This window comes from Cavia porcellus, unplaced genomic scaffold, assembly GCF_034190915.1.
Source record: "Cavia porcellus strain 051 isolate PalLab524CR breed Dunkin Hartley unplaced genomic scaffold, mCavPor4.1 scaffold_1, whole genome shotgun sequence".
Lineage (NCBI taxonomy): Eukaryota > Metazoa > Chordata > Mammalia > Rodentia > Caviidae > Cavia > Cavia porcellus.
Genome location: NW_026947484.1, coordinates 71,760,900 through 71,784,105, shown reverse-complemented (window position 1 = coordinate 71,784,105; position 23,206 = coordinate 71,760,900). Strand labels below are relative to the sequence as shown.

The window sequence follows — 23,206 nt, the reverse complement described above, 5'->3', positions numbered from 1 at the left end:
AATATTTTTGATTAATTAAATGCTGTTCTTGAGGGACAGAGTAAATAATTCATGACAGCCCAAACTTGTAACTAAGAATAATTCAAAATTAATAAGAATCATATAAGGTTATTTTCATTAAGATTTATATTCAAATTATAGTTAAAGGTCTCATTTCACAAGTAGATATGACATACATTCTAGGAAACATTTCAAGACAATTCATGGACAGCATAATTACTGGAAACAGAGAAATTTAGTCTGTCACTAACATGAATGTTAAGTACTTCAAGCAGTCTGTAAAGAAAAAGGTCTACTATTGGTGCACCTCTATGAAGTGATTATTTTTAACAGTACCTACAAAGAAAACTGTGTCACTACAATAAAGATAAAGAGATTTTTGTGTTCAAATCCTTCTTTTTTATTTTGTACAGCACATGGGTTCATACATCAAAAGGCAAATGTATTTTTCACAACAAAAAAGATGTCTGGTATTTAATGTATATTATCAATGGTATGTGATTAGGTCATACTTAAAAAGTTAGGAAAATTAAAATTTATATTTAAATTCTACTACACTGGTGATTGGTGGGGATGCCAGCTTATTGAACAGTCTGCACTCCTATGGGTTAGGAGTTCTTCTGAGAGATTTTCATTGCGACAGTCTTGATCTCTGTGTATTCATAGACACCATCTTCACCCCTACAGAAGAGAAAAAAATACCCATAAACATCCTTGCTTCCCCACAAGCGTTTATTTCACTGTAGTTTGCTGAGTAAGACAAGAGACAGTGATGATGGCTATATTAGCACAGATGGCTTTAGAAACCGAGGCTCATTATACTTGCTGCTAACACAATAGGAAGCTTTATCATGTTTGATTCTATAGTTTGTCTGTGATGCATCTTGTTTCTTAATTTTTATTTTGTAATATAAAATATTCTAATAAATAAAATGGATAAATATGATTGAACAGAACTAACCCAATAAAGTGCCATGTTTCTTGTGCATACCGATGCATATGCATATCTTTGTTTCAAAATGAACTAAAAGCTCATAAATTTATGTGTAAATTCATGTGTAAATATTCTCAGTTGAATCACCGCTGTAAAACATGTTTTCATCAGTCAAATTTTTTGTGGGATTATATATTAGTTTCAAAACTAACTCATTGAGATAATTTAAAATTTCATTGTCTGTATTAATAGTATTTTCATAAGAACCACTTATCTTAATAGTGAAAGTATTTTTGGATAAGGCATCTGATTTATTTATTTAAGAGATATATTCAAGTGGAGGTTTCTTATATTTACATAATTCTTACACTCACAAATGTAATTCCTATCTTCCTTCTGGCAATATCTCCTGAATAGCTTACATTCATATGTACACAACAAGCAAGTCTAAAAATATAGAAAAATTCAATCTCCAGTGTAAAGTGCTCACTATGGTCTTTTATTAATAGTAGGAGCCTAGAAAATTATACTCCCCTTCTGCTATTGTCTTTCTGAACTTATAGATTAATACAGCATTAAACGAGCTTTTTATGTGTCTGCAAAAAGAAGAAAGGCAGGTAGCATCTGTGATAGTGAACACGGATTAATTCCCTGGAGTGACAAAAGTGTTTATGAAAGTAAAAATTTGCTGTAATAGAAAGTTTTTCTTACAGTTCTCGTCCATTTCCAGACATTTTGTATCCACCAAAGGGGCACTGAGTTCCTCCTGCACCATAGCAATTTACACTGTGGGAAGAAATAAAGAAATGGAATCTGTAACTCATGAAGTATTCCTATTTGGTAAATTTAGAAAACCAGAAAATTCTTTGAAGAATTTCATTCATTTTAATGTGACATACTTACTGAGGTATTTAAAGAAGCCTTATGAATACTAATGCAGAAAGTATATGGGTATATACATATAAACAGATAGTACCTAAAGAAAATATGTGTGTGCGTAGTTCATTTGGGTAGTCGTTTAGCGGGGCTTCAGAAGTGGTAGTTTGAATTATCAAGGGACACAGAAGGAAAAATAAGGTTTTCTAGGTACTGGAATTTGTTGTATGAGTATGCTTTATTGCCTGTATTTATTAAGTTTTGTAATTCTCTGGAAGTTTATATCCTTATAATACTAAAATCAAGTTTCTTGTACAACTGCAGTGTATGTCAAAATAAACAGTTCATTTCTTCTCATTCTTTGGTTAAATAAATTGCTTAAACCCAGAGCTTTCCAAAACCAGAAATAGTATTTTAATTTATCAGTTTAAGAACTCCATTCATTAAAGTTTCAAGAAATACCATTATAATATGTATATCTATACACTCAAAAGGAAAAATAGAAGATAGGCAAGAAAAATAATTACAGTATAGTTTTTTAAGTGATGAGCAATTTGTTCAGCTTTGAATTTCCTGCTGGCCAATGTTAATAGCTAACGTGAATAACATACATGATTATCATTAGACACAAATGGCAAAAAATCCAAACAAATAAACGAAGACTCCAAACAAACAAAAAGTTAAGAGAAAAACATTGTTTTTATACTTTTCCTTCCTTTCATGCTGTTATAATAAGCAGACATAAGTGACTGCAAGATAAATTAATTGTATTGTGCTTGAAAGATTTACTTTGATTTTGAAATAACATTTAGATATTTTCTCAGTTAAAATATGTACTTTCCCAGTTCCCAGGATTTTGTACTAGCACTGGATCACAAGATGCTTTTGTATGTCTTGATACTTACAGGATAGTTCCTCAAATAAATTTCACTCAAAATAAGTTTTGTTTCTCTACTTTGTTTAATTGTTCTTTAAACTGAAAAATTAGGTGTCTATTTTGAAATTATTGGCAAAATTTCAGCTACTCTGGAATTCAATAGTTGTCTTCAAAATATTAGGCAGCTATTAGGTCTGAGTTGATACCTGAATATTATTATGCTGTAGGATATAAAATAATAAGGATATATCCCTTTTGCTTTAATAGCATAGAAATTCCTGACAGGATACCAAGCCACTCAGTGGAATGATGTCATAATAAGCTTCTATGTTAAATCAAGCACTCATGAAACAGTCTATAGCTCCAAAACCAAAAACCCAAAGCTTGAGGCAAGCATGGTAGCACATTAATCTCAGCACTCATAAAGCTGAGGCAGGAGGGCCTCTGTGGGTTTGAGGACAGTCTTGGCTACCTAGTATGTTCAAGGCAAGTCTAAACTGAATAGTGAGATCTTGTCTCAAAACCAAACCAAATGAAACCAAAACAAACCCCAAAACTTACCATTGTAATTTTCTGTATAACAGAAAATTAGTTTGTTTTTTTGACTCTACACTGAAAATGAAACTATTTTAGTGTAAATTAACAGAAAATGGAGAAATATTCATTTAGAGAAAATTGTGAATCCAAAATTCTATCTAGTTTTCCTAGCATGTTTCCTCATTTGTAGAGCAGAGGTGATAACATGTAATGGAGCTATATGTCTATGTGAGATGTGCTTGGTACAGTATTTGGTACACAGGTAGGTCATAGTAATTGGAGCTAATGTGCAGGTATGCAAAGGTAATATGAAATTTTGTTAGTAATTTTATAATAGGAAAATTTTACATTAATTGTTTGGCTATCATGATATGAAGAATTATCTTGATTTGATCTAAGAGTCTCTAAGAGGAAATATTCCATTAATAAAAAGAACCAGCATTTTGAGCTGTATTATTATTATTATCTTTTTCCTTTTTATCGGTACCGGGGATTGAACTCAGAACTGCCTGCTTGCAAGGCAGGCGCTTATGCCACTGAGCTAAATCCCCAGCCCCTTGAGCTGTATTATTTGAACATTAGCGCCATATGAATGTTTTTTTAAAAACTCTAAATAAAATACATATGCCCAGACTCAAACATAGGGATATTTATCATTAGTGTGTTTGCTTACATGACCTCCTGCCTCAAGTCAGTTTATTTATACCTAAACTCCCAGATGGTATGTGTTGGTTATCTGTTACCTGAAATATTTCAGACTGGAAGTGTTGCAGATGTTGGAGTTTTTGAGTTTTTGGAATATTTGTATAGACTTTACAGGTGGGGTATGCCTCCTTCAACAATTCAATGTTCAAAATTTTCCAAAATTGAAAACCTTTTATTATGTTGTTGCATTACCGAGCATTTTGGATTTTGGTTTATAGATTTTCAGATTAGGTATACCCAACCTGCATTAATATAGAACGGAGCTTTAGAATCATTTTGCACACTTTGAAGTAAGTTTGATTCTCAGCCCTGCTGTTCATTGTGTGGTCTTGATAAAATTACTCAACTTCACTAAACTCTGAGGGTTTTACTGATAAATCTAAGATGACAAATAGTTGTGAAGTGAAATAAAATGATGAAAGTACAAACCACAGTGCATGCCAGGTTGGGTGCTCTGTGCTTCCAGCAACCAGGGGGCTAAGGAAGGAGGACCCTAGTGTACAGTGTAAAACCAGCTTGGACTAGATATTTACACCTTATCTTAAACAAACAGACAAATAAAAATTCAGTGCAGATTAGAGTAAGCATTAACTAAATGATGGTGCCTGGGTCAGGAAAAACAAAATATAGCTTTATTAACAGGGATATTTTTCAGTGTCTATATTTCCTTTTGAACTGGAATATACATGGCAAGGAAAATAACTTTGTCCTGTTGCCAGGAATGAGGGACCAAAGGGAGGTTTTATAGGACAGAAATATTGAGGGCTGGGAACTGGTGAGAGGATGCAAGAGTTTGAGAGGCATGGCCTTGGAATTTACATTCCTACATTAAAGTATAAAAGTGGAAGAAATAAAGAGGTTCAAAATGAAAGAGATGCTTCTAAAAATCCATTACATTCTGAATTATTATTTTTAGACATCTCTAGTGATGCTAGAGTGATAATCTGAAATAAGACTTAAATGTTGCAATAAGCATTATCTCAACTAATTAAAAACCATTTAAAATAGATATTTTATTCTATTTTCTTTGTATATCGCACAACTAGCTAATGATGCTTATATTGTGTAAATCAAACTTCCATAAATATTTTGGCTAGAAATCTCAAAAGGCTGAGAAAAGTTAAGGAAATTATCCCTTCAAAGTTTTTCCAGTCTAACTTTTAATGTTTCGAGGGGAATGTTTTGCTTTTTGTTTTTGTTGTTTGCTACTTCCTTATCAGTCCATGCAATTTTAAATGAAGAGTTTGAGTTAATCTGTAGGTATGGCTAACACTGTAAAGGCATGGATTATTTCCGATCATCTGACTTACCATACTTTCCCTGCCTGCAGAGCAGAGGAGACGGTCAGTGCTTTGTCCAGGTCTTTGGTGAAGATTCCTGCTGCTAAACCATACATAGTATTGTTTGCTCTTTTGATCACTTCGTCTAAGGTCTTAAACTTCATGATTTGTTGCACTGGTCCAAATATCTACACCCCAAGAATGAAGGAAATGAAGTAAGAAGTTAAAATCAAATAATTTAAAGAGAGTTTAGTGTGTGTGTGTGTTTGTACACACTATTCTGAATGAAGTTTATTTCTCATCTCAGATCTGTGTGTAAGAAATCAGAATAGAGACTGCAAGAATGGTAGATGAAAATAGGTTATGTCCAAGAGTTACATACTTTTTGGGGTGAAACAGGGTACAGATAAATAAAACAGCATTTATTTTCTAGATGTTGTAATAAAGCCTCCAAGAATTTATGACTGAGCATCAAATCACTAACTTGAGAATTTCATTAGAAACAGTTTACATTTTCTCTCCAGTTTTCTTCATGTTCCAAGTTCCTACAACAATAACGGTAAGTCCAAAAAGCAATGCTAATTCTATTGGATAAATGAATAGACATTGGTTCATTATCATCTTCATGTTGTAAATATCACTGTGTCCTTTATTGAAACATCAGCTATTCTACAGCACTTGATCTTCTTATAATTATCTAAGTTAGGTAAAACAATATAGATTTTCACTTTTACTCTGTCATGAAACTGTACTCTGTAAATGCCCAGTTTCTCCAAGAACAAAAGTTCTGACACTGCCAGCTCCCACCTTATACTAACCCATGCATGAGTTCAATGGCAGTGGTTATAAACACAGGACAGGAAACAAAAATCACAATTTGTTTATTCCAGTCTGAGCCAGTCATCACTCTTACTAGATTCTACACAATACAGTGCAAACTCAACCTATTTTGAGTTTCAGCCTTGGATAGGATGGAAAGAACTGATTTTCACTGAAAATAAACATTAAAATTTTAGTAACACATGATCTAAAATTAAGTGAGGGAGGACTCTCCTGAGGGCTACCAGGATTTTTTGGGGAATGTGAATCAGGTTAAGCAAAACTCAAGAAATGTCCAGTGGTGTTTCTGGTGTTCAGCACTGGTTTACACAGTACAGAGATGGGGATCATCATTCAGGAGCAATGTAAGATCAAAGCTGCAAATCTACTCACCACACTTTGATGTAGGAACAGGGTAGCTATTGCAGTGAGTGTGCTCGTTTTTTAGATAATTTTAATTCAGCACAGCACAAGGCTCCAGGCTGCCACTTTGAAGTGGCAGGCTATTTTACACACATTATAGGTACACAGTAGGTTTAACCTGATAGAACATATTTGCTCTTAGACATTTTTATCTGTTATTAATCAAGATATGCAAGAATCACAACTCTAATCAGACAGGACTCTATCAATAATAAAAACATTATAATTCAATTGAAGACTAAATTGACATGGAAAAACTGGTAGGTTTGATCATTCAAAAATATACTGACTTTTAGTTTTGTTTTCCTATCTATTGCATCAGCTTGCAAGGCTGAATAAATGCTTTTCTTCGTGGTTTGAAGATATTTTGAGGGGAAGGAACACGACCTCAGATTCTCTGTCACAGCAAGGACATGGGGAACAAGTGACTGGAAGGATTATGATGAGGATTTTGAGCTGTGAGTATTGCCTCATCATGGGGTGTGACACAACTCTTTCATAGAGGTGCAGCCATCTCTGCATCATGGAAAACCCTCAGTGGGTTTGAGGCAGACTGTTTACCACTCCTAGGAAGAAGACAGCTCGTCCTAATTATACGTCACATCTCTGGAAAATAGTTTTCTTGATGTTTAGTTGGTGTGCACTAAATACTTAACTATGGTGTGTAACATATGAGGTAATATATCTGTTACATATTCCCCAACCTTCATGTACTCTTGCCTTCAGATTTTTTAGGCTTATTATAATAATTTTTTTACAGTTTTGTAAACAAAGCATATTGTCACTGTGAGCACACATGAACCTGTCACACAAATTTTATATATATATATATATATATATATATATATAAAATTTGTCCTACATGAGGAATGAAAAGATACAGATGTTATTGTTTCATATCTGGATGGCTCTGATGTAGGAAAAAGCCACAGAGCAAATCAGGCCCCCTAGGTAGGTTTTAGTATTTACTTTGGTGATGAGAACACACGTGACCCATCGCTTCTGTGGTCCGCACACTGTACAGCAGGTCCTTGAAATTACTGCTTCTATGTGAATGCTGCTCTATGTCCTTTCCCCAGCATCTCGTGGATCCTCATTCCCAGTCCTCCACAAAGCACTGGTGACCCCCATCTCATGCTCTGCCTCTGTGAGTCTGACTCTTTCAGTTTCTCCCCACAACTGGGAATCATTCAGTTTTGATCTTTCCATGTCTGATGCTCATCACAGAACATGGTCTCCTGCATTATTAATGCTGTCACAGATGATAAGAGTCTTTTCCATGACTTTACAGCTGGCAGGGAAACCCCTGAAGATGGCTGAGTGTCCTGGCCTGGGCTTGGCTAGAAACTCGTGGCAGGACCAGTGGGTTCCATCCAAGTTTTAGTCTTAGTCACATTTAACTTAAAGCTTTTTAATAGCAGAAATAAAGGGTAACATTGCTGTGAAAGATGCCCAAGATCTGGTGCTGTCAAGTGAACAGACAGCCCCCCCACACACACACACAGAAAAAATGGGCAAGGCAGGCAGCAGAGGGAAGGAGCCTTTACCTCCTCTTTGGCGATGCGCATCTCGTCAGTCACATTGGAGAACACAGTGGGCTGAATGAAGTAGCCTTTGTTCCCCCAGGGGCCTCCGCCACACTCCAGCTTGGCCCCTTGTTTCTTCCCACTCTCGATAAGGTCCAGAATTTTATGGTACTGTTCCTTGTCAATCTGTCAACCGTAGGAGAAGGTATGAGCAATTTACAAGGTTAATGCATTGCTGGGGCTATTAATAAGGGTTCAATATTCTATGATACTGCAATTGGATTCAATATTGAACCAAAACAGCTGATAGAAGCTCAGCATCATTGCTTCAGTATATTTATTTCTAATGCATTTTCAGGAAAGAAATTTTGGTGATATTTATACTCAGCGTCTACAGGTTTGTAAGTAAAGAATACAGGCACTACAAGCATACGTGATCCTTTCTCACAAATGTCACCGATTCATTCTGGATGAAAAGGTTGTTGGGATAGTACACACTTGCTCGACTCTGCAGTCATAACTGAAATAATGGGAGTGAAAGCACAAAAGAGAGTCTGACTTTGATTTAATTAGACATGGCAGATGGAGCTGGTGCTTTTGCACATTAAAACTCCTCCTATAGTGTATTCATTTGTATCTTCCAGTCCCTGATTGGTCTCTTATGGCCTGGTCTATACCCTTAACACCACATTCTGAGCAGAATTTTGGAATGTTCCTTGGTTCTGCTCTGTAAGTTGGATTCAAATGGTCAACCCAAATTTTCATTTTTGTGCTTTGTTAAGTGGTTCTGCTCTGTAAGTTGGATTCAAATGGTCAACCCAAATTTTCATTTTTGTGCTTTGTTAAGTGCTTTGTTAAGTGAGTCACATGTAAGTATATGCCAAGAATTATTCAAGTGAATATTCTAAAAAATAATACATCTCAAGGGAAAAAGAGAGCTCAGAGTTCTTGTTGCGAATATCAAGGAAGCATATCCGTCTCCCATGCAAGGGATAAGATGCCTGTTATCTCAGTTCCAATTTTTACAGGTTGAAAGATCTTTATCACTGGTAAAGACTGTCTATGCCATGTGTGGTGGGATTAAAGAGGAAATAAGAAACCCAGGAGCTCAGGAGCATGTGGGAAGCTCACAGCAACTCAACTCATTTCCTCTCACTACCTGAGAAGTTGCATTCTTTGTCTTCTTTGACTCTCAAATTTTCTACCTCTTGTAAAGTCCTAGAAATACTTTCACAAAGTTATTTTTAGCTGTACTGAACTGAGCTCTCATATCTAACTAGATTAAATGCTATCTAAAATCTGAAGCAATTTTTTCAAATTTGATACATTTTTGGTTCTATATTACTCAAGGCTTTCAAGAGCACACTATTCAGTAGGCTATCTTTCAAAGAATAACTCTTAATTTCCAACAGACTAAAGTTGTAGTGTTGGCTTGGAAGAAGACATACTTTTATGGTCACATACTAATTAATACAATCAAGCTCAGGTGTTATGTTAGAGGAACTCAACCTGTTTAAGATAATCTAATATTTGTAAGAACAATCAAAGGTTACTTATGTCTGTGCAAAGCTTCCCTGGCCTATTTAATGTGTTAACTGGATTATTATGATTTTTTGGCATTTATTTTAAGATATGTTTCACAAGTCATAATACCTCTCTGTTTGTGACCTGAGAGAGTACCTGGTGACAAACCAATCCCTGGATATACGCTGCAGAAATAGCATGAAAAGGAGATAAATCCTCCTGGAAAGCTCAGGTAATCACTGACTTCTGAAAATATAGGACTACATATTTGAGAGCCTGGCTACTGACTGGCACCAGTGGGTAGCAAATGGGCTTCTCAGGCCCCTCCTGACACCTTCTGAAGTCTTGTGTGATCCAGTGAGCAGAGAAGGCTGAGGAACAGCACGCTAGAGTGTGGTGCTGGTGACAACAAACTTCATGTATACCTGGGCACACGTTTGATGTATCCTGGGTAGTTTTATCTTGTGATAAATAGAAATGTTCTTCAAAATTTTTAAACTAACCAAATGTAAAATTGGCTTTCATTATGAGCCTCAGGCACTGTTCAACAATGCACGCATGGGCGAGGAGCTTTTCACTATGAGATGACTCACTGGCTTTTGGGCTCATCCATGAAATAGAACAAGGTCAGGACACAGTTGTGAAAGTTCAGAGTGTATAGTTTAGACTGAATGTACAAAGTGTTTGATTCCTTTAGCTTGAAGGATGGGAAATCAATAGATTGGAAAAGAAGTAAATTGAAAAAAAAAAAAAACACAGACATGCCCATGCAATTATTTGGAAACCACACATGAAGAAGAGTAATGTCAGTAGATACATATAAAGTCAATCGTATAAACGTATATTTATATGTAATTATACATACTTACATACATAATTATCACCAAGGGATAAATAGAGATATGAAATTTTCATTTACTTTATAGACATTTGAAAACGCACACTACTCTGAAGAAAGAGCTCTGATAGGTTAATTTTGTAGATCTTTTTTTGAGAAAGGTTCATGCTGTTGTAGTCCAGGCTGGTCCTGAAATCACTAAGTGGCCCAGGTGGGCCTTGATCTCACAGTGATTCCCCACCCAGCCTCTTAAGTGTTGAGATTACAAGTGTGCACCACCACAGCCAGCCTGCTTTCTATAGATTATCTTATTTGAGAGTGTAGTGACCCCTTCCATTTGTAGATGGGGAAATAGCATCAGAGTAATACACACACACACACACACACATATATACACATATGAAAGTGCTCCAACAATCAGATACTATGATACTGTAATCTTCCAAGCCAGGAAAAATATCAACATTCTTTAAAAATTATGTGTATTAAAGAAATAATTTTAGCAATTATTTTCTTCATAACTGTTTTGTTGTAACAAGTACTACAGATACCAAAACTATATGAAAAAGTCCCAATTCCCTCAACCACCAGGGGACGAGTCATTAGAATAAAGCTTAGTGAGTGAGGGCTTCTTTACCCTAAGCACTTCTTACAACACATGAAAAATTACAAGGGTGGAGGTACTAGGGGTTTATCCTTTGTTTCTTAAAGTTCCAGTGTACACACTTATTGGCTTATTCTGTGCAATTTGTGACAAAACAATATTTGTGGGCTGAGATAAAAATCTCACATTAATCACTTAGCTATCTATTATAGAATCCAATCTTTAATTTCTTCTTCTTAAAGGTAGTGAGCTATTTCTCTAAATTTGATGGACAATGATTGAATTGTCCAGACTCACTAGGGGAGAACAGTACTGCCCAATTAATGTTCTATGCTAATTATGTCCGATACTTTTCCTTCTGTCTTCTTTTTCTATCAACTAAGAGTTTCTTATCTTCACATAAGTAGATAAATAGACAGATATTAGAGAGAAAAGCACAACAGAATACTTGGAATCCAGTTCTTTTTAAAATATTTGGTCAATTTTAAGTTGAACATTATTTTTGGTGTCCATTGAACAATTTGATAAATACAACAAAGATAGACACTACTTATATATAATCAATAAACTTACAAACAAATACAAAATATAAGTCAACACTAAAGCAAATTATGACTTTATTTGTCAGGTAATTTAGGGCTTGTAACCATTAGTATTTGATATGACTCTAAAATACTAAAATAACACTACGTGGATACTTAGGATGAACAGGAAAACTCAAGACAGCTGTCTAAGTTTCCTAGGAGGCAAGCTCTAGGAGGTCAGGGAACCTGGCTTCCTTGTTCTTTTTGGTGGTGCTTTGAACCTTTTTCAGTGCCTCTCAGGATTTAGCTGACAATAATGTTCACAAAATGTTGGATGATTGATTATTTTTTCTTAACCAACTGAACAAGAATTGTTTGGCTTCAAATAAATAGCATGGAACAGTGTCTAGGATGTAGGGTGAGAGCATGAGTCTCCATCTACTCGCTAGTCTCCAGAGCATAATCTATCACTGACAGCCCTCTTGGCATGGTGGGCCAGGTGCTTCTTTGTCTTGGGAGTCTCCTATACCCTGTAAGCCCTTAGAAGCATTGTTGGTCTCTACTCACTAGACTCAAGCAGAACTACAACTTCCTGCCAAATATGATAACTTAAAATCTCTGGATATGGCCAAAGGACCCCTGGGACAGGAACAAAATTGCCCCTATTTGGGGATTACTACTCTAGGCTAGGCCATCCAAGGGACACAGGAAAATGAGAACCAAAGATCCAGGATCTTCATAACACACTATGACTAAAAAAGCATGCAAGGAAGAGGGAAAGGTGATCTCTCATGAGAAAGTCAGAAATACGCTTACTGATTGTGTTTCCAAGGAAACAGGGAAAGGAACAACTCAGGGAAATGATTGGGATTTTTGGAGATGAGGATCTCTGGGGACACCTGCACTACCCCTGGAAGGCGAGTGTAACTGAGAAACTGCGGAGAGTTAAAGGTGTTCCAGCTGTCTCTGTCTGTGGAATGGCAGCTGAGCGGGCGGGAGTGGGAGGCTCGTTTTGAGGGAGAAATGATAGGGATGTGTAGGAACTTTCAGGTGGACAAAGTATTGTCCACAGTAGAAAGATGTGGTTGAGGAAAGCAGGAAATTGACACTCCTTGTGATTATTCTCACATGTTTAATATCCAGAAAGAGTCTTTAAACTGTTTCTAGGTATGAAAAATTAGCAACACAAAACTAGAATGCTTTCTTTTGTTATTGATAAACAGACTTTTAAATCTCCAAATTGGTATAGTATTGTTATATGGGAAGTGGCAAAAATTAGAAATAGTTTACTTAGTCAAAAAAAGAAAGAATGAATGAAAGAAAGAATACTTGATTTTTTTCCCTGCAAAATGGTATTTTTTCAATTTCATGCTCACCTGAGGGCCATGGTTTACACCTGGGGTCAGAGGATTTCCGTAAACGTACTTCTTAGTCCGTTCAACACTCCTTCGAACAAACTCATCGTAAATTGATTCTTCCACAAAAAGCCTGGATGCAGCAGTGCAGACCTGGCCCTGGTGGAAGAACAGGGCCGTATGTGCATATTCTACAGCAGTGCTCACTACAAAAGACCACATTAGAGGAGAAAGGTCATGTAAGGGTTCACGAGTTATACACAGTTTTCAGAGGCAACATGAGGGTCTTCAGTCATGGAGTCAAACATCGGCTTTATGTATACTATCTCTCAAAATTCAGACAATAAATTAATTTTTGCAATCCTTGATTATGAAAATCAAGACAATAAAGAGTAGAATCTGAAAAACTGGTGTTTGTTACCATAACTTTAATAAGGATATAACTAAAATTGTGGATTTCATTGCAAGATCAAATACCATTGCAAATATATTTTACAACTAACTTCATTTACAGGTAGATACTGTAAATATTTCTTTTAGGTATAGGTTTGTAACTAAATAAGCAGAAAATCTCAGATATCCATTGCCTTCATTTTGAATTATTCTTAAATATTTAGATCAATTTAAAAAATGAATCTTTCTGAAAAAATAATGACAATAATCCAATAATACCCACTCATAGTATCACTTACATTAGAATCTTACTATAAAAAAATTCTCAAAATCTATCTAAAAGTCTACCGTGTTATTTCATTTATACCTCTACAGCTTGATCTGTTTAGGTAGCATATTATACCTAGGTTGATTCACTACTGTGTCTTTAACATGAAGAATCAAGTTTTGTTTGCAGTTTAATTTTCTAAATACTGATGATTCAGTTCCACATTAAAGCAGCTCAGTGTGAATTTGTAACCTAAGCATACAATTTTAGCTTTTTTAGAAGCAGTTGACTGACAAGCTTGAAATATTGGGAATATTGTCATGTTTGTGGAATGTTTAATTAGGAAATACAGTCAAAAACTTCAGTTAAGACCATAAGGCAATAAAAGGCAGTTCATGAACCATTTGTTTATACTGATAATGTAAGTGTTTAAGAAAGAATTAGAAAAATGAACACCTATTTCTGCTAATAAACTCTTATTTATTAGTAATTAGGAGGTTCTATTTGGTAATGTAATGAGAATGAATGTAGAACATTATATAGTGGGGTAGTTTTATAGACAAAACTCCATTAACTCTGCTGTCCTTGAGAGAGGAAGACAGAAGCAGTGTAAGCAGGTTTAATTCTCTTCTCACTATTTCAATTAATTAATGACCCAGAACAAAGGGAGGTGACCAATGCAGAATTGCTGTCCCCTCAGTTTGTCTTGGTCCAGCACTATGAAGTGTCTCAGTATGTTTAGCACAGTGCCAATAACTGAATTAAGTAATTATGAAAAAATACCTCCTGCTGGATCCCGAAGTGCAAAACATTTACATTTTTCAGTGTTCATCTAAGGAAACAGTGATTGATTCCACATCAAGAAGAAAGTGTGTCTATGATTAACTTATAAACGTGCTCCAATGTTAGGATAATTTAAAAATTTTTCAAGAATAATTCTGTTCTCCGATGAATTCCTTACACTCTGAAGCAAACGTATTTGGAAACCCAAGTTCCCTGTCTGGCATGATCAGACCCCAGAAAGGATGGAGGTGCAGGCTTAGCCCAGGTGGCCGTACTCACAGTCAGCGTCAGCAAACACAATGCAGGGGCTCTTGCCCCCCAGCTCCAGCGTGACCCTCTTCAGATTGCTCTTCCCCGCAGCTTCTTGGATGAGTTTGCCAACCTGAAAGGCAGCATTGCAAAGCAGGAGACTCACTATGTATTCGTGAAGACAGGCAAGCATTTTACATTTAGCTGATGTTGTGACATGATTAGAATTCATTTGAAGGAAATACGACAAAAACATACATAAAAAATATTGATAGGCAACATAGCATAGATGTAGAACATGGTAGTCGTGTTGTGTGTGATCAGGCAGGGTGTTACTTCTTATTTTCATCAGAACTTTCTTCAGGTCATGAGACTAATCTGATGCACTGTGATGCGGCCTAAAGTTACTTTCTTGACACTTTGTTCCTCCCTCTACTGACATTCATAGAACTCTGTCCAGACAACTGCATAATTTTAAACCTCATCTTTCTTTTTCTCATTAGGTTTCCATCCCAACCTGGATCCCAATTCAGCTCAGTCTTTAGTGGGATCAGCTCAAATTTTAGCTCCTTGTCTCATCCTTGCTTCATGGTCTTAGGTAGACAAAATCTTTTCTGTTTTTGATGTTCCAGTGAACCACATGAAGACACTTTCAGAGTTGGCTTTAAAATGTATTATCTGGATACATTTGTATAAATTTAAAGAGAGTGTCCCCTCCTTGGTAGAAATAACAAAGTCCTAGCAGTGGTTCTCTTATGGATGACATGTTTCCTCAACTTGAGAAATCTAAAAGCTTAACTAAGTAATTCTGTGTCCTCATCCTCAAGCTTTGCACTCTAAGATTCTGCTCACTGTATCAACCTGAGAAGTTTAGAAGTTTAACTAAGTGACTCAGCAAGGGATCAGGGTTCTTACTTTTTAAACATCCTGAGCCTTGAGGGAGGAGGGCAGGAAGCTATGTGAGTGTTAAAGGCCCTCTCCCTTGGAGTGAGGGTGGAGGATGGCCTGCTCACAATATAAGACAGGGAGAGAGGCTAGCTTCCCTTCCTGCTGTTTGCTCTTGCTACTTTTGCCTTGTTTTGCCCCCTTGAAATGTGTCCCCTGTGCCATGCAACCTAGTTTTGGAACTAGCTGAGAATAGACTGAAACCTCCACAAACTATGAGCTAAATAAAACCATCCTTCTTTAATTACTGTTGACGAATATTTTGTCTCAGTAATGAGCCACTCTTCTCAGCAGTGTTTGTCACGGTGATCTCATTTAACTGTTCCTTTAAGTCTTTTTTCCTCCCGGGCTCTCTCTCATTCCTTGTACCTTCTGTTTTCCTTTTGTACCACACCTGACTTTGAGCAGTGGAGTCAGAAGAATGAAACATTGTTACATTGTACTCTGTCCTCCTACTGCAGTGAGCTGGACTCCACTGTTCTGGTTTCTTCTGGAATGCCACCTGCTTCTTCTCAGATAAAGATAACTGCTTTTATTTGTTCTTTTTCTCTTTGTGGATCATGCCCCACCAAGATTATTTGTTATAGTAGCTTTATATTTTAAATTAGAAAATGTGAACTATTTATTTTACTTGACACCTTGATTCATTAAAATAATCTTTGTCTTATACATAATAATTTTATTTTCCTTCTTTTATTACTTATATTTCTTTCCCACTCCATGTGTCAGATTTTAATGAAAATCTTCTGTATTTATTAATCAAAAATATAAAATGTGCATCAGTGGTTTATGTGGTTACTGAAGTGATTCCATACCTTACAGAATTGAATATTACTCTGCTAAAAAAATTTCATGGGACTCAATCAAACCTGTGAAAGTAGATTAATAAAACTAAAATAAAAGTAGACCTGGATTAGGAAATGCCAAAATTTCTCTTGTCCATTTTCCTTTCAAAACATGCTTCATATGAGCATTTTTGGAAATTGAATTTTCATTTAAGCTGATTAAGAATTCTTTTCTTGTCCTTTTAAAGCTCAGTTTCAAACTTAACATAGACACTTAACATTTCTGAACCATATTGCTAGGAGGGGTGACATCAGGAGGGAACCCAGAAGTTTCCCAGTCTTCTAAGGTCAAGCTTCCTTTTCTGCAGGTAAAGTGACCCAGAACACTGCAGGAGCCTAGGGATGTGCCAGAACCAAAGGGCAGTGACTCTAGCAGCCATTTGAAATCAGTATTCTTTTGCATGAATCCATTTATAGCACTTTATAAACATCTCACCCCTTATTATGCTTGGTCTGGTTTGTACTAATGTCAGCAGCTTTGCAAGATGAACTTTTGCTCAGTCTTTATCCTTCATGTCGCGTATGAGTCAGAGGCTCACATTATTTTTTTATGTTGAACATCTGAACAAAGTCGTCACTTAAGAGCAGTACTAAAGAAATATTTCTTGCTTGACATCTTAAGGTTTTTTCACTTAGGGTAGCAAAGCCATTCTCCCTCCCAAAGGCTAGCTTCCACATCCCTTCTCCTTGAGGTGCTCATGGAAGGAATCCCACTGTTCCTAACCTTTCTGGGTAACCAGGCTAGAGAGAACATAGAGTGAGACCATTGGTAACATCAAGGGAAGTAGAGCTTCCAACTCCCTTTCAGAAGGTACAGGGAAGAAGTTCCTGATGATGGCTCAGGGTGGGGAGCTGCTGCTTAATTTTCATAATCTGCAGGGATCAACTCACTCATTCACACAAATCACTGCAGCCTGATTTAGGTTTTCTGTCACAAACTTGATCAATCAAATGATGCAGATCAAGTGGCTCTATTCCTAACAAGGCAAGTAATGAATGTGCTCAGCATGGTTTAGTCCTCTGAGGTTTGTAGCCAGTATTTCATTTAAACTATAAATGCTTATGTGGTGTAAGCAAATCAGGAGCTAGAATAAACAACAGAGATCATTAGAGTGAACCTGAGTTTTAAGGAAGCATTGGCTTCAGAACAGTCCCATAAACACCCTTGGCATCATGGGCGTTAAGGATACGTCTCTCGGCCAGGCTGAGTGAGTATCATTACCTCTGTGGACCCTGTGAAGGCCACCTTGTCCACGTCCATGTGTGAGGCGATGGCGGCCCCTGCGGTGGGCCCATAGCCAGGGACAATATTCACCACCCCAGGAGGAAAACCTGCCTGAAAGGACAAAAAGCAGAATGGGTACAACGAAACTCAGAAAGATGCAGGAAAGGGAGTGTGGGGTGCAGGCTGCTTCTGCAGGCTCATCTTGTGCATTGCCTTACACAGATAAAAGTGCTTAAGAAGCTTTGTTCTTTATTACTTATTATTATTATGCCATTTCTTAGCCCACATGAAAATAACCGAGTGGAGGCAAGATTCACCTATACTTCTTTCCCAGGGTAAGTTCATAGTTTATGGAACATAGTTTATGCTCTAAGGAGAGCCATCTCAGATTTTTTTATAGTAACTCAATGAGACAGCGTACCTCTAAATGTTAGCTAAAGCGTTTACACAGAAGGAAAGCAACATGTTTATTATCTGTATCAGCAAAGTGGAAAAACTAAACAACCTTACACTTTTAACTCTCTAGGTATTGGTTGCTTAAGTTTTAGGAGCTGAGTTGCAAGCTCACAGTGACAGCAGTTAATAGGTAAAATGTCATGTAAGCAAGGTCATCCAGTTTGGGATGAAGCTTCATAGGCTGGTGTTACCCCCTTTAAAGACTTCTCATAGGAGGCAAATTTGCAACCGAATTGGGCCTGCTGAAACTGCATGTCACTTTCATCACAGTGCTTCATTTTCACATGTTTTTGTCTATATTTAATTTGAAATGAAGAATATTTTTAAGGGATGAGTGTAGACTTCAAATAATGAGTTTCCAATGACTAATAATTGTGTAAGTTTTGGTAAGATATGAAAGATAAAGTATAACAAGTGATTTAAAAATTACATATTCACAGAGTTAGGATAACTGATAAAAATTAGTTTCACATTCTCTTTTCTATATTTGAAGAAAATGTAGAAGAAAGACTGATAAAAAAGAGAATATGAAAATATTCATTCACAGGAATAGGTTTTAGAAAGAGGACTCAGTGTTACAAAGAACATATAGGCACAGTGAACTCCAGCCTTAAGGGTTAAAAATAAAAATTTGTTTAAATTGAAAACAATTTGCAGGATCTACTGACCATTTGTAGTAGTTAGAAATTATCCCAAAATATTCCAGCATTGAAAGGATTTTCTATTAATTTCACCATGAATTTGTGCTCCCGAGGGTTGGACAAAAGCAAGAAAATAATGGATCAGCAGGTACCTGACTCCAGGCCTCTGCTCAGGCTTCCCATGTGCATTTGGGGGAGACTCAAGTGCACTGATTGCCAGAAATCCCAGTTAGCAGCCCAGCACAGGGCACCCTCATCACTGGATGGAGCCTTCCAGAGCAGTGCAGCAAACAGTAGCTCTAAATGAGGCTTCCCATTGCAGCTGGGGCTCTTGGAGTCTCATGCATGCTTTGACCCAGGACGCTTGCTTACCTCTTTAATTAAGGATGCCACGTGAAGAGCTGTGAGGGGAGTTTGCTCTGCAGGTTTGAGAACCACTGTGTTTCCACAGCTGAGCGCGGGTCCTATCTTCCACACCAGGTTAATCAATGGGAAGTTCCACTGGAAAGCAACATTGCACATTGAGGGTTGGTTTTGCTCCAAGACACTTTGACATTATGCCTTTCCCCAATTCTGGGTAGTTGTTAAATAATGTCTACAAGCAGTTGGACTGGCATCCAGTGTATTCTATTTAAGATCATGGTCAGAAGGAACTAGTAAATGATAAGACTCTAACTAAAGAAGGTAGAAGGAGAGAACCTCCAAATTTAAGCAAGTGCTGCTATTTTGAATTCTTATTCTACAAGGAAAAAAAGTCACTACAGTGCTTGCTGGTATCAAAAGCCAAGGAGTTCCTTGTAGAATAAGAACAAAGCATTTGATTTTAAACAGTGCTTAATCTCTCCTCCCTAAAGGTCATTTATTTTATGTATTCAAAAATATTAATTATTTATGGGACAAGTACTCAGTTTTTGTGGTACTGGGGTTCCAAGCCAGGGCTTTATGAGGGTAGCAAGCGGACCCCCCACTAAGCTACAGCTCCAGTCCAGGACAAACAAGCTTGTTAAAGAAAGAGGTGTGATGGGACAAGGAGGAGAGCTTGGGATCCTAGAGCAATCCCTGAGCAGCCCTGTGAACCTAGAGAAGTGCTTTGTTCTCTGTAAGTGCTAATAATATCCTCTACTGCAGCTGCTTGTCCTGGTGGGTATCCTTAGCATTTAGGTTTTGTGGCTTTAATGACTTTTGTTGGGACTTTCAATGAATAATTTCAATAAAAATGTTATTTGTTTACCCTTAAAATGCATTAAAACTGAAAACAAACCATTATCACTTTCTCATTTAAGAACTTTAAAACTCTTCAACATATTTTAGTTGGACTTTTCAATATTTTCACTTTTAGACAGTGTCATTGTTTGGATTAAATGGAAACCATTTCATTTTACTTAGAAATGCCATTTTTTTCACAGGGATATTTGAAGTATCAGAGCCTCTTTCTAAAGGTCCAATGTATTCTCTTGTTCAGTGTTTCAAATGCCTCTATTTCACTTAAATTTACCATTTAATTTAAATTTTAAAACCTCAGTGAAGATATTAGCAGCATTCCTCATATAACTACAGAAAATAATCATAAAATTCACATGGAACTAGAAGACACCCACAATAGGAAAAGTAATCCTGAGTGATAGGAATAAAGCAGAAGTCATCACAGTTTTTGGAAGCTTCATATTATGTTACAAAGCTACGGTGATAAAAACAGCATGGTACTAGCATGAAAGCATAAATTTGGATCAATGAAACAGAATGGAGGATACAGAAACAATGCAACGCACATTCAGGTATTTGATCTTTGACAATGGACTCTAAAACATATGCTGGGGGAAAGATAGCCTCTTAACAAGTGATTTGGGGAAAATTGACTATACACATGCCAAAAATTGAAGCTACACATGTATCTAGAACCAGGCAGTAAACTAATATAAAAATGGACAACAGAATATTAAAATAGAAATAATCTGTTAAAAGATAAATAGGTAAAACTCTTGAAAGTCATAGTCATTAGTTGTCTGATAGGAAATGTCAGTTGCACAAGAAATAGGATCAGGGATAAAAAAACTGGAATATTATCAAATTCAAAACCTCTTGAGGGCAAAGGAAACAATCAACAGAGTGAAAGGCAATTTACACAATGGGAAAAAATGATGCCAGCTACGTCTTATGAGAATAATATCTAGAATATATAAAGACATTAAAAAAAGAAAAACAATCTAATATAAAAGACCAACTCAAAAACAGGACAACTGAAAAGAATAGACATTTTTCAGAAGTACAAGTGACCAATAAATGCATGGAACAGTCCAACATTTCTTGCCATTTTAGAAAGGAAAATGGTTTCCAACCACACTGAGAATCCATCTGATTCCAGAAAGAATGGCTGCCATCAACAAATTCAATAAGAGTAAATACTGGTAAAGCTGTGTGGAAAAATGGATTTCTCTAAATTGTTGGCCAGAGAATAAACTAGAACAAGTACTATGGAAATCTGTATGGAGATTTCTCAAAAAACTAAAAACAGAAATTCTGTCGGACCCAACTGCTTCCCTTCTAAATATCTTCCTGAAAGATTTAAAGACATCCTATTATATGTGTACACACATTCATAAGTTGATAGCAGCACAACTCTTGCAAATGTTAGAAGAGCAAAGATGTGTTACATGTGCACCAACTTGCCACAAGGCAGGTAATCATCATGCCTCGCCAACAGGCACCAGTGAAAACACAGAAATGTCTGTCAGGAACTGAACACTTTTACTGCTGCTGTGTGTGGTCTGTGATGAGAAATCTGAGAGGAGGCAGAGAGAGGGAGAGAAGGAGGCACATGCCACTGCAGGGCTGTCCCACAGCAGGAGAGCCCAGGGTCCTCTCACTGTCATGTGCTCACAATGCACAGCTTGTAGTAGGAGTGCAAAATACAAGGTTTTAAAACGACTCATAGAGTAAAGGTTAAGTATTTGGATGCAGGAACATTGAAACCCACTCAAGAAACACATAGAGGTATAGACAGATTTTGGTTATTTCCTGAATTACATCCCAGAAATTCAGTCATAGGAAGCCTGGATTCAAAAAGTCCTACTTGTTGAAGTTTACATCACATTTAACCAGTAAACAAGCATCCATTTGTGTCAGAGATATCTTAGTTCGTGAATTAAATAGGCTTATGTTAAATTAGGTTTTAAAAAACAGTTATACAAGAGCGTAACTTACAGGAACTATTTGGCCGCACACTCCAACAGGTTCACGTCTCGTGTAAGTGAAGAAGTCTCCATCTGGAAAAGAAGGCAAACACCCAGCTCTATAGGGAACTAATCTACTTGAGTTTGGAAGGATGGAGACTTGAAACTGATGTGAAGGAAGATGAAAATAGTAATTAAAGAAATGAAAAAGAGGGCATATCTTAAATCACTTACAAAACTTGAGCCCTCAAGTTAAATCTAGAAGGATAGAAACCATAAAACAGTGTTAAATAAAAACAGTGATGAAAGTCAGGAAGTATCAGGAAGACAATTCTTTTGTTCTTTATCAAGGAGAAACGTTTTCTTTTCTTTTTTTTTATCAGTACTGGGGATCGAACTCACGACTGCCTGCTTGCAAGGCAGGCGCTTATGCCGCTGAGCTAAATCCCCAGCCCCATGGAGAAACGTTTCTACACTGTTATCCTCATAGTTTTATAGGAAAAGGAAGAGAAGGGAGGCAAGGCCATATCTATCTGAAAGAAGAACCTTGTTCAAATGTGTTTCTAGCAGCTCAAAGCCTTACCAATAACCTAGTCCTTTTGAACAAAGCAACTTAATTTTTAAAATAGTAAAATTAAAACTGTCTTTCTAGAAGAAATAAGGTTTTTATTGACTTGCTCCAAAATGTTCTTTTCCTCTGCTTACTCAACCAAAACCAAGAGCAGGGTCCATGTGAAAAACGACCCTGTGAAGGCCAACTCCTTTCTGTCCAGAGCTGCCTGGTTACTGTGCTTCAGAATTTGATGTGGGCATCCTTCCCAGCTCTGTGGGTTTAGCTCCATTTCCATGCCCAGTGGAGCCCCTTGGCTGTCAGAGCAAGGCCTGCTTTCTGAAGGTCCACGTGTGCTTTCAGTGGCTTTTCCCATGTGGTCTGAGGCTAAAGTAAGGCCGTCACTAAGGTAGTCACCTTTTTTTGATATCACTGTGGTCTCATTCTCCATTTTTTACTTTCTGTCCCTGGTAGCCCGGCAGAAACTCCAGTTAGATTAGAAGTGCACATCAGGGCCACTTCTGTAAATGTGTTTTATTCCTAAATTCAACACACTTGTATGCGTTTGAATTCTACCTTTACTATTTCTCCAACTGATGCATTTCCATATGAAATATCCTTCATTTTTGTATTTTGTCATGTCCATAGACTACTGAAATTATACCCACATGCAAATTTATAAACACAGATTCTTGTTTCTTTCCTTTTTTTTTTGACTAGAGATCGAACTCATGACCTTGCGCTTGCCAGGCAGTTGCTTACACAACTGAGATAAATTCCTGATGCTATACAAATAAATTCTTATCTCAGGCTATAAACATGGCCTCCCATTGTTTTGAAGATATTTGAAGCCAATCAG

At 36.8% G+C, this 23,206-nt stretch overlaps 1 protein-coding gene across 1 annotated transcript in view; it reads right to left on the bottom strand.

Moving 5' to 3' along the window:
• Nucleotides 1–376: 376 nt before the first annotated feature.
• LOC100732581 (aldehyde dehydrogenase 1A1) overlaps nucleotides 377–23,206 on the bottom strand; it is a 43,739-nt gene continuing 20,909 nt past the window's right edge. The window contains exons 5-13 of the mRNA XM_005004746.4: nucleotides 21,829–21,890; nucleotides 19,000–19,128; nucleotides 17,528–17,641; nucleotides 14,546–14,648; nucleotides 12,844–13,028; nucleotides 7,999–8,163; nucleotides 5,240–5,397; nucleotides 1,646–1,720; nucleotides 377–681 (exon numbers count right to left, since the gene is read on the bottom strand). Coding sequence (XP_005004803.2) covers nucleotides 609–681; nucleotides 1,646–1,720; nucleotides 5,240–5,397; nucleotides 7,999–8,163; nucleotides 12,844–13,028; nucleotides 14,546–14,648; nucleotides 17,528–17,641; nucleotides 19,000–19,128; nucleotides 21,829–21,890 — 1,064 coding nt within the window. The 3' untranslated portion in view covers nucleotides 377–608. The remainder of the gene's footprint in view (nucleotides 682–1,645; nucleotides 1,721–5,239; nucleotides 5,398–7,998; nucleotides 8,164–12,843; nucleotides 13,029–14,545; nucleotides 14,649–17,527; nucleotides 17,642–18,999; nucleotides 19,129–21,828; nucleotides 21,891–23,206) is intronic.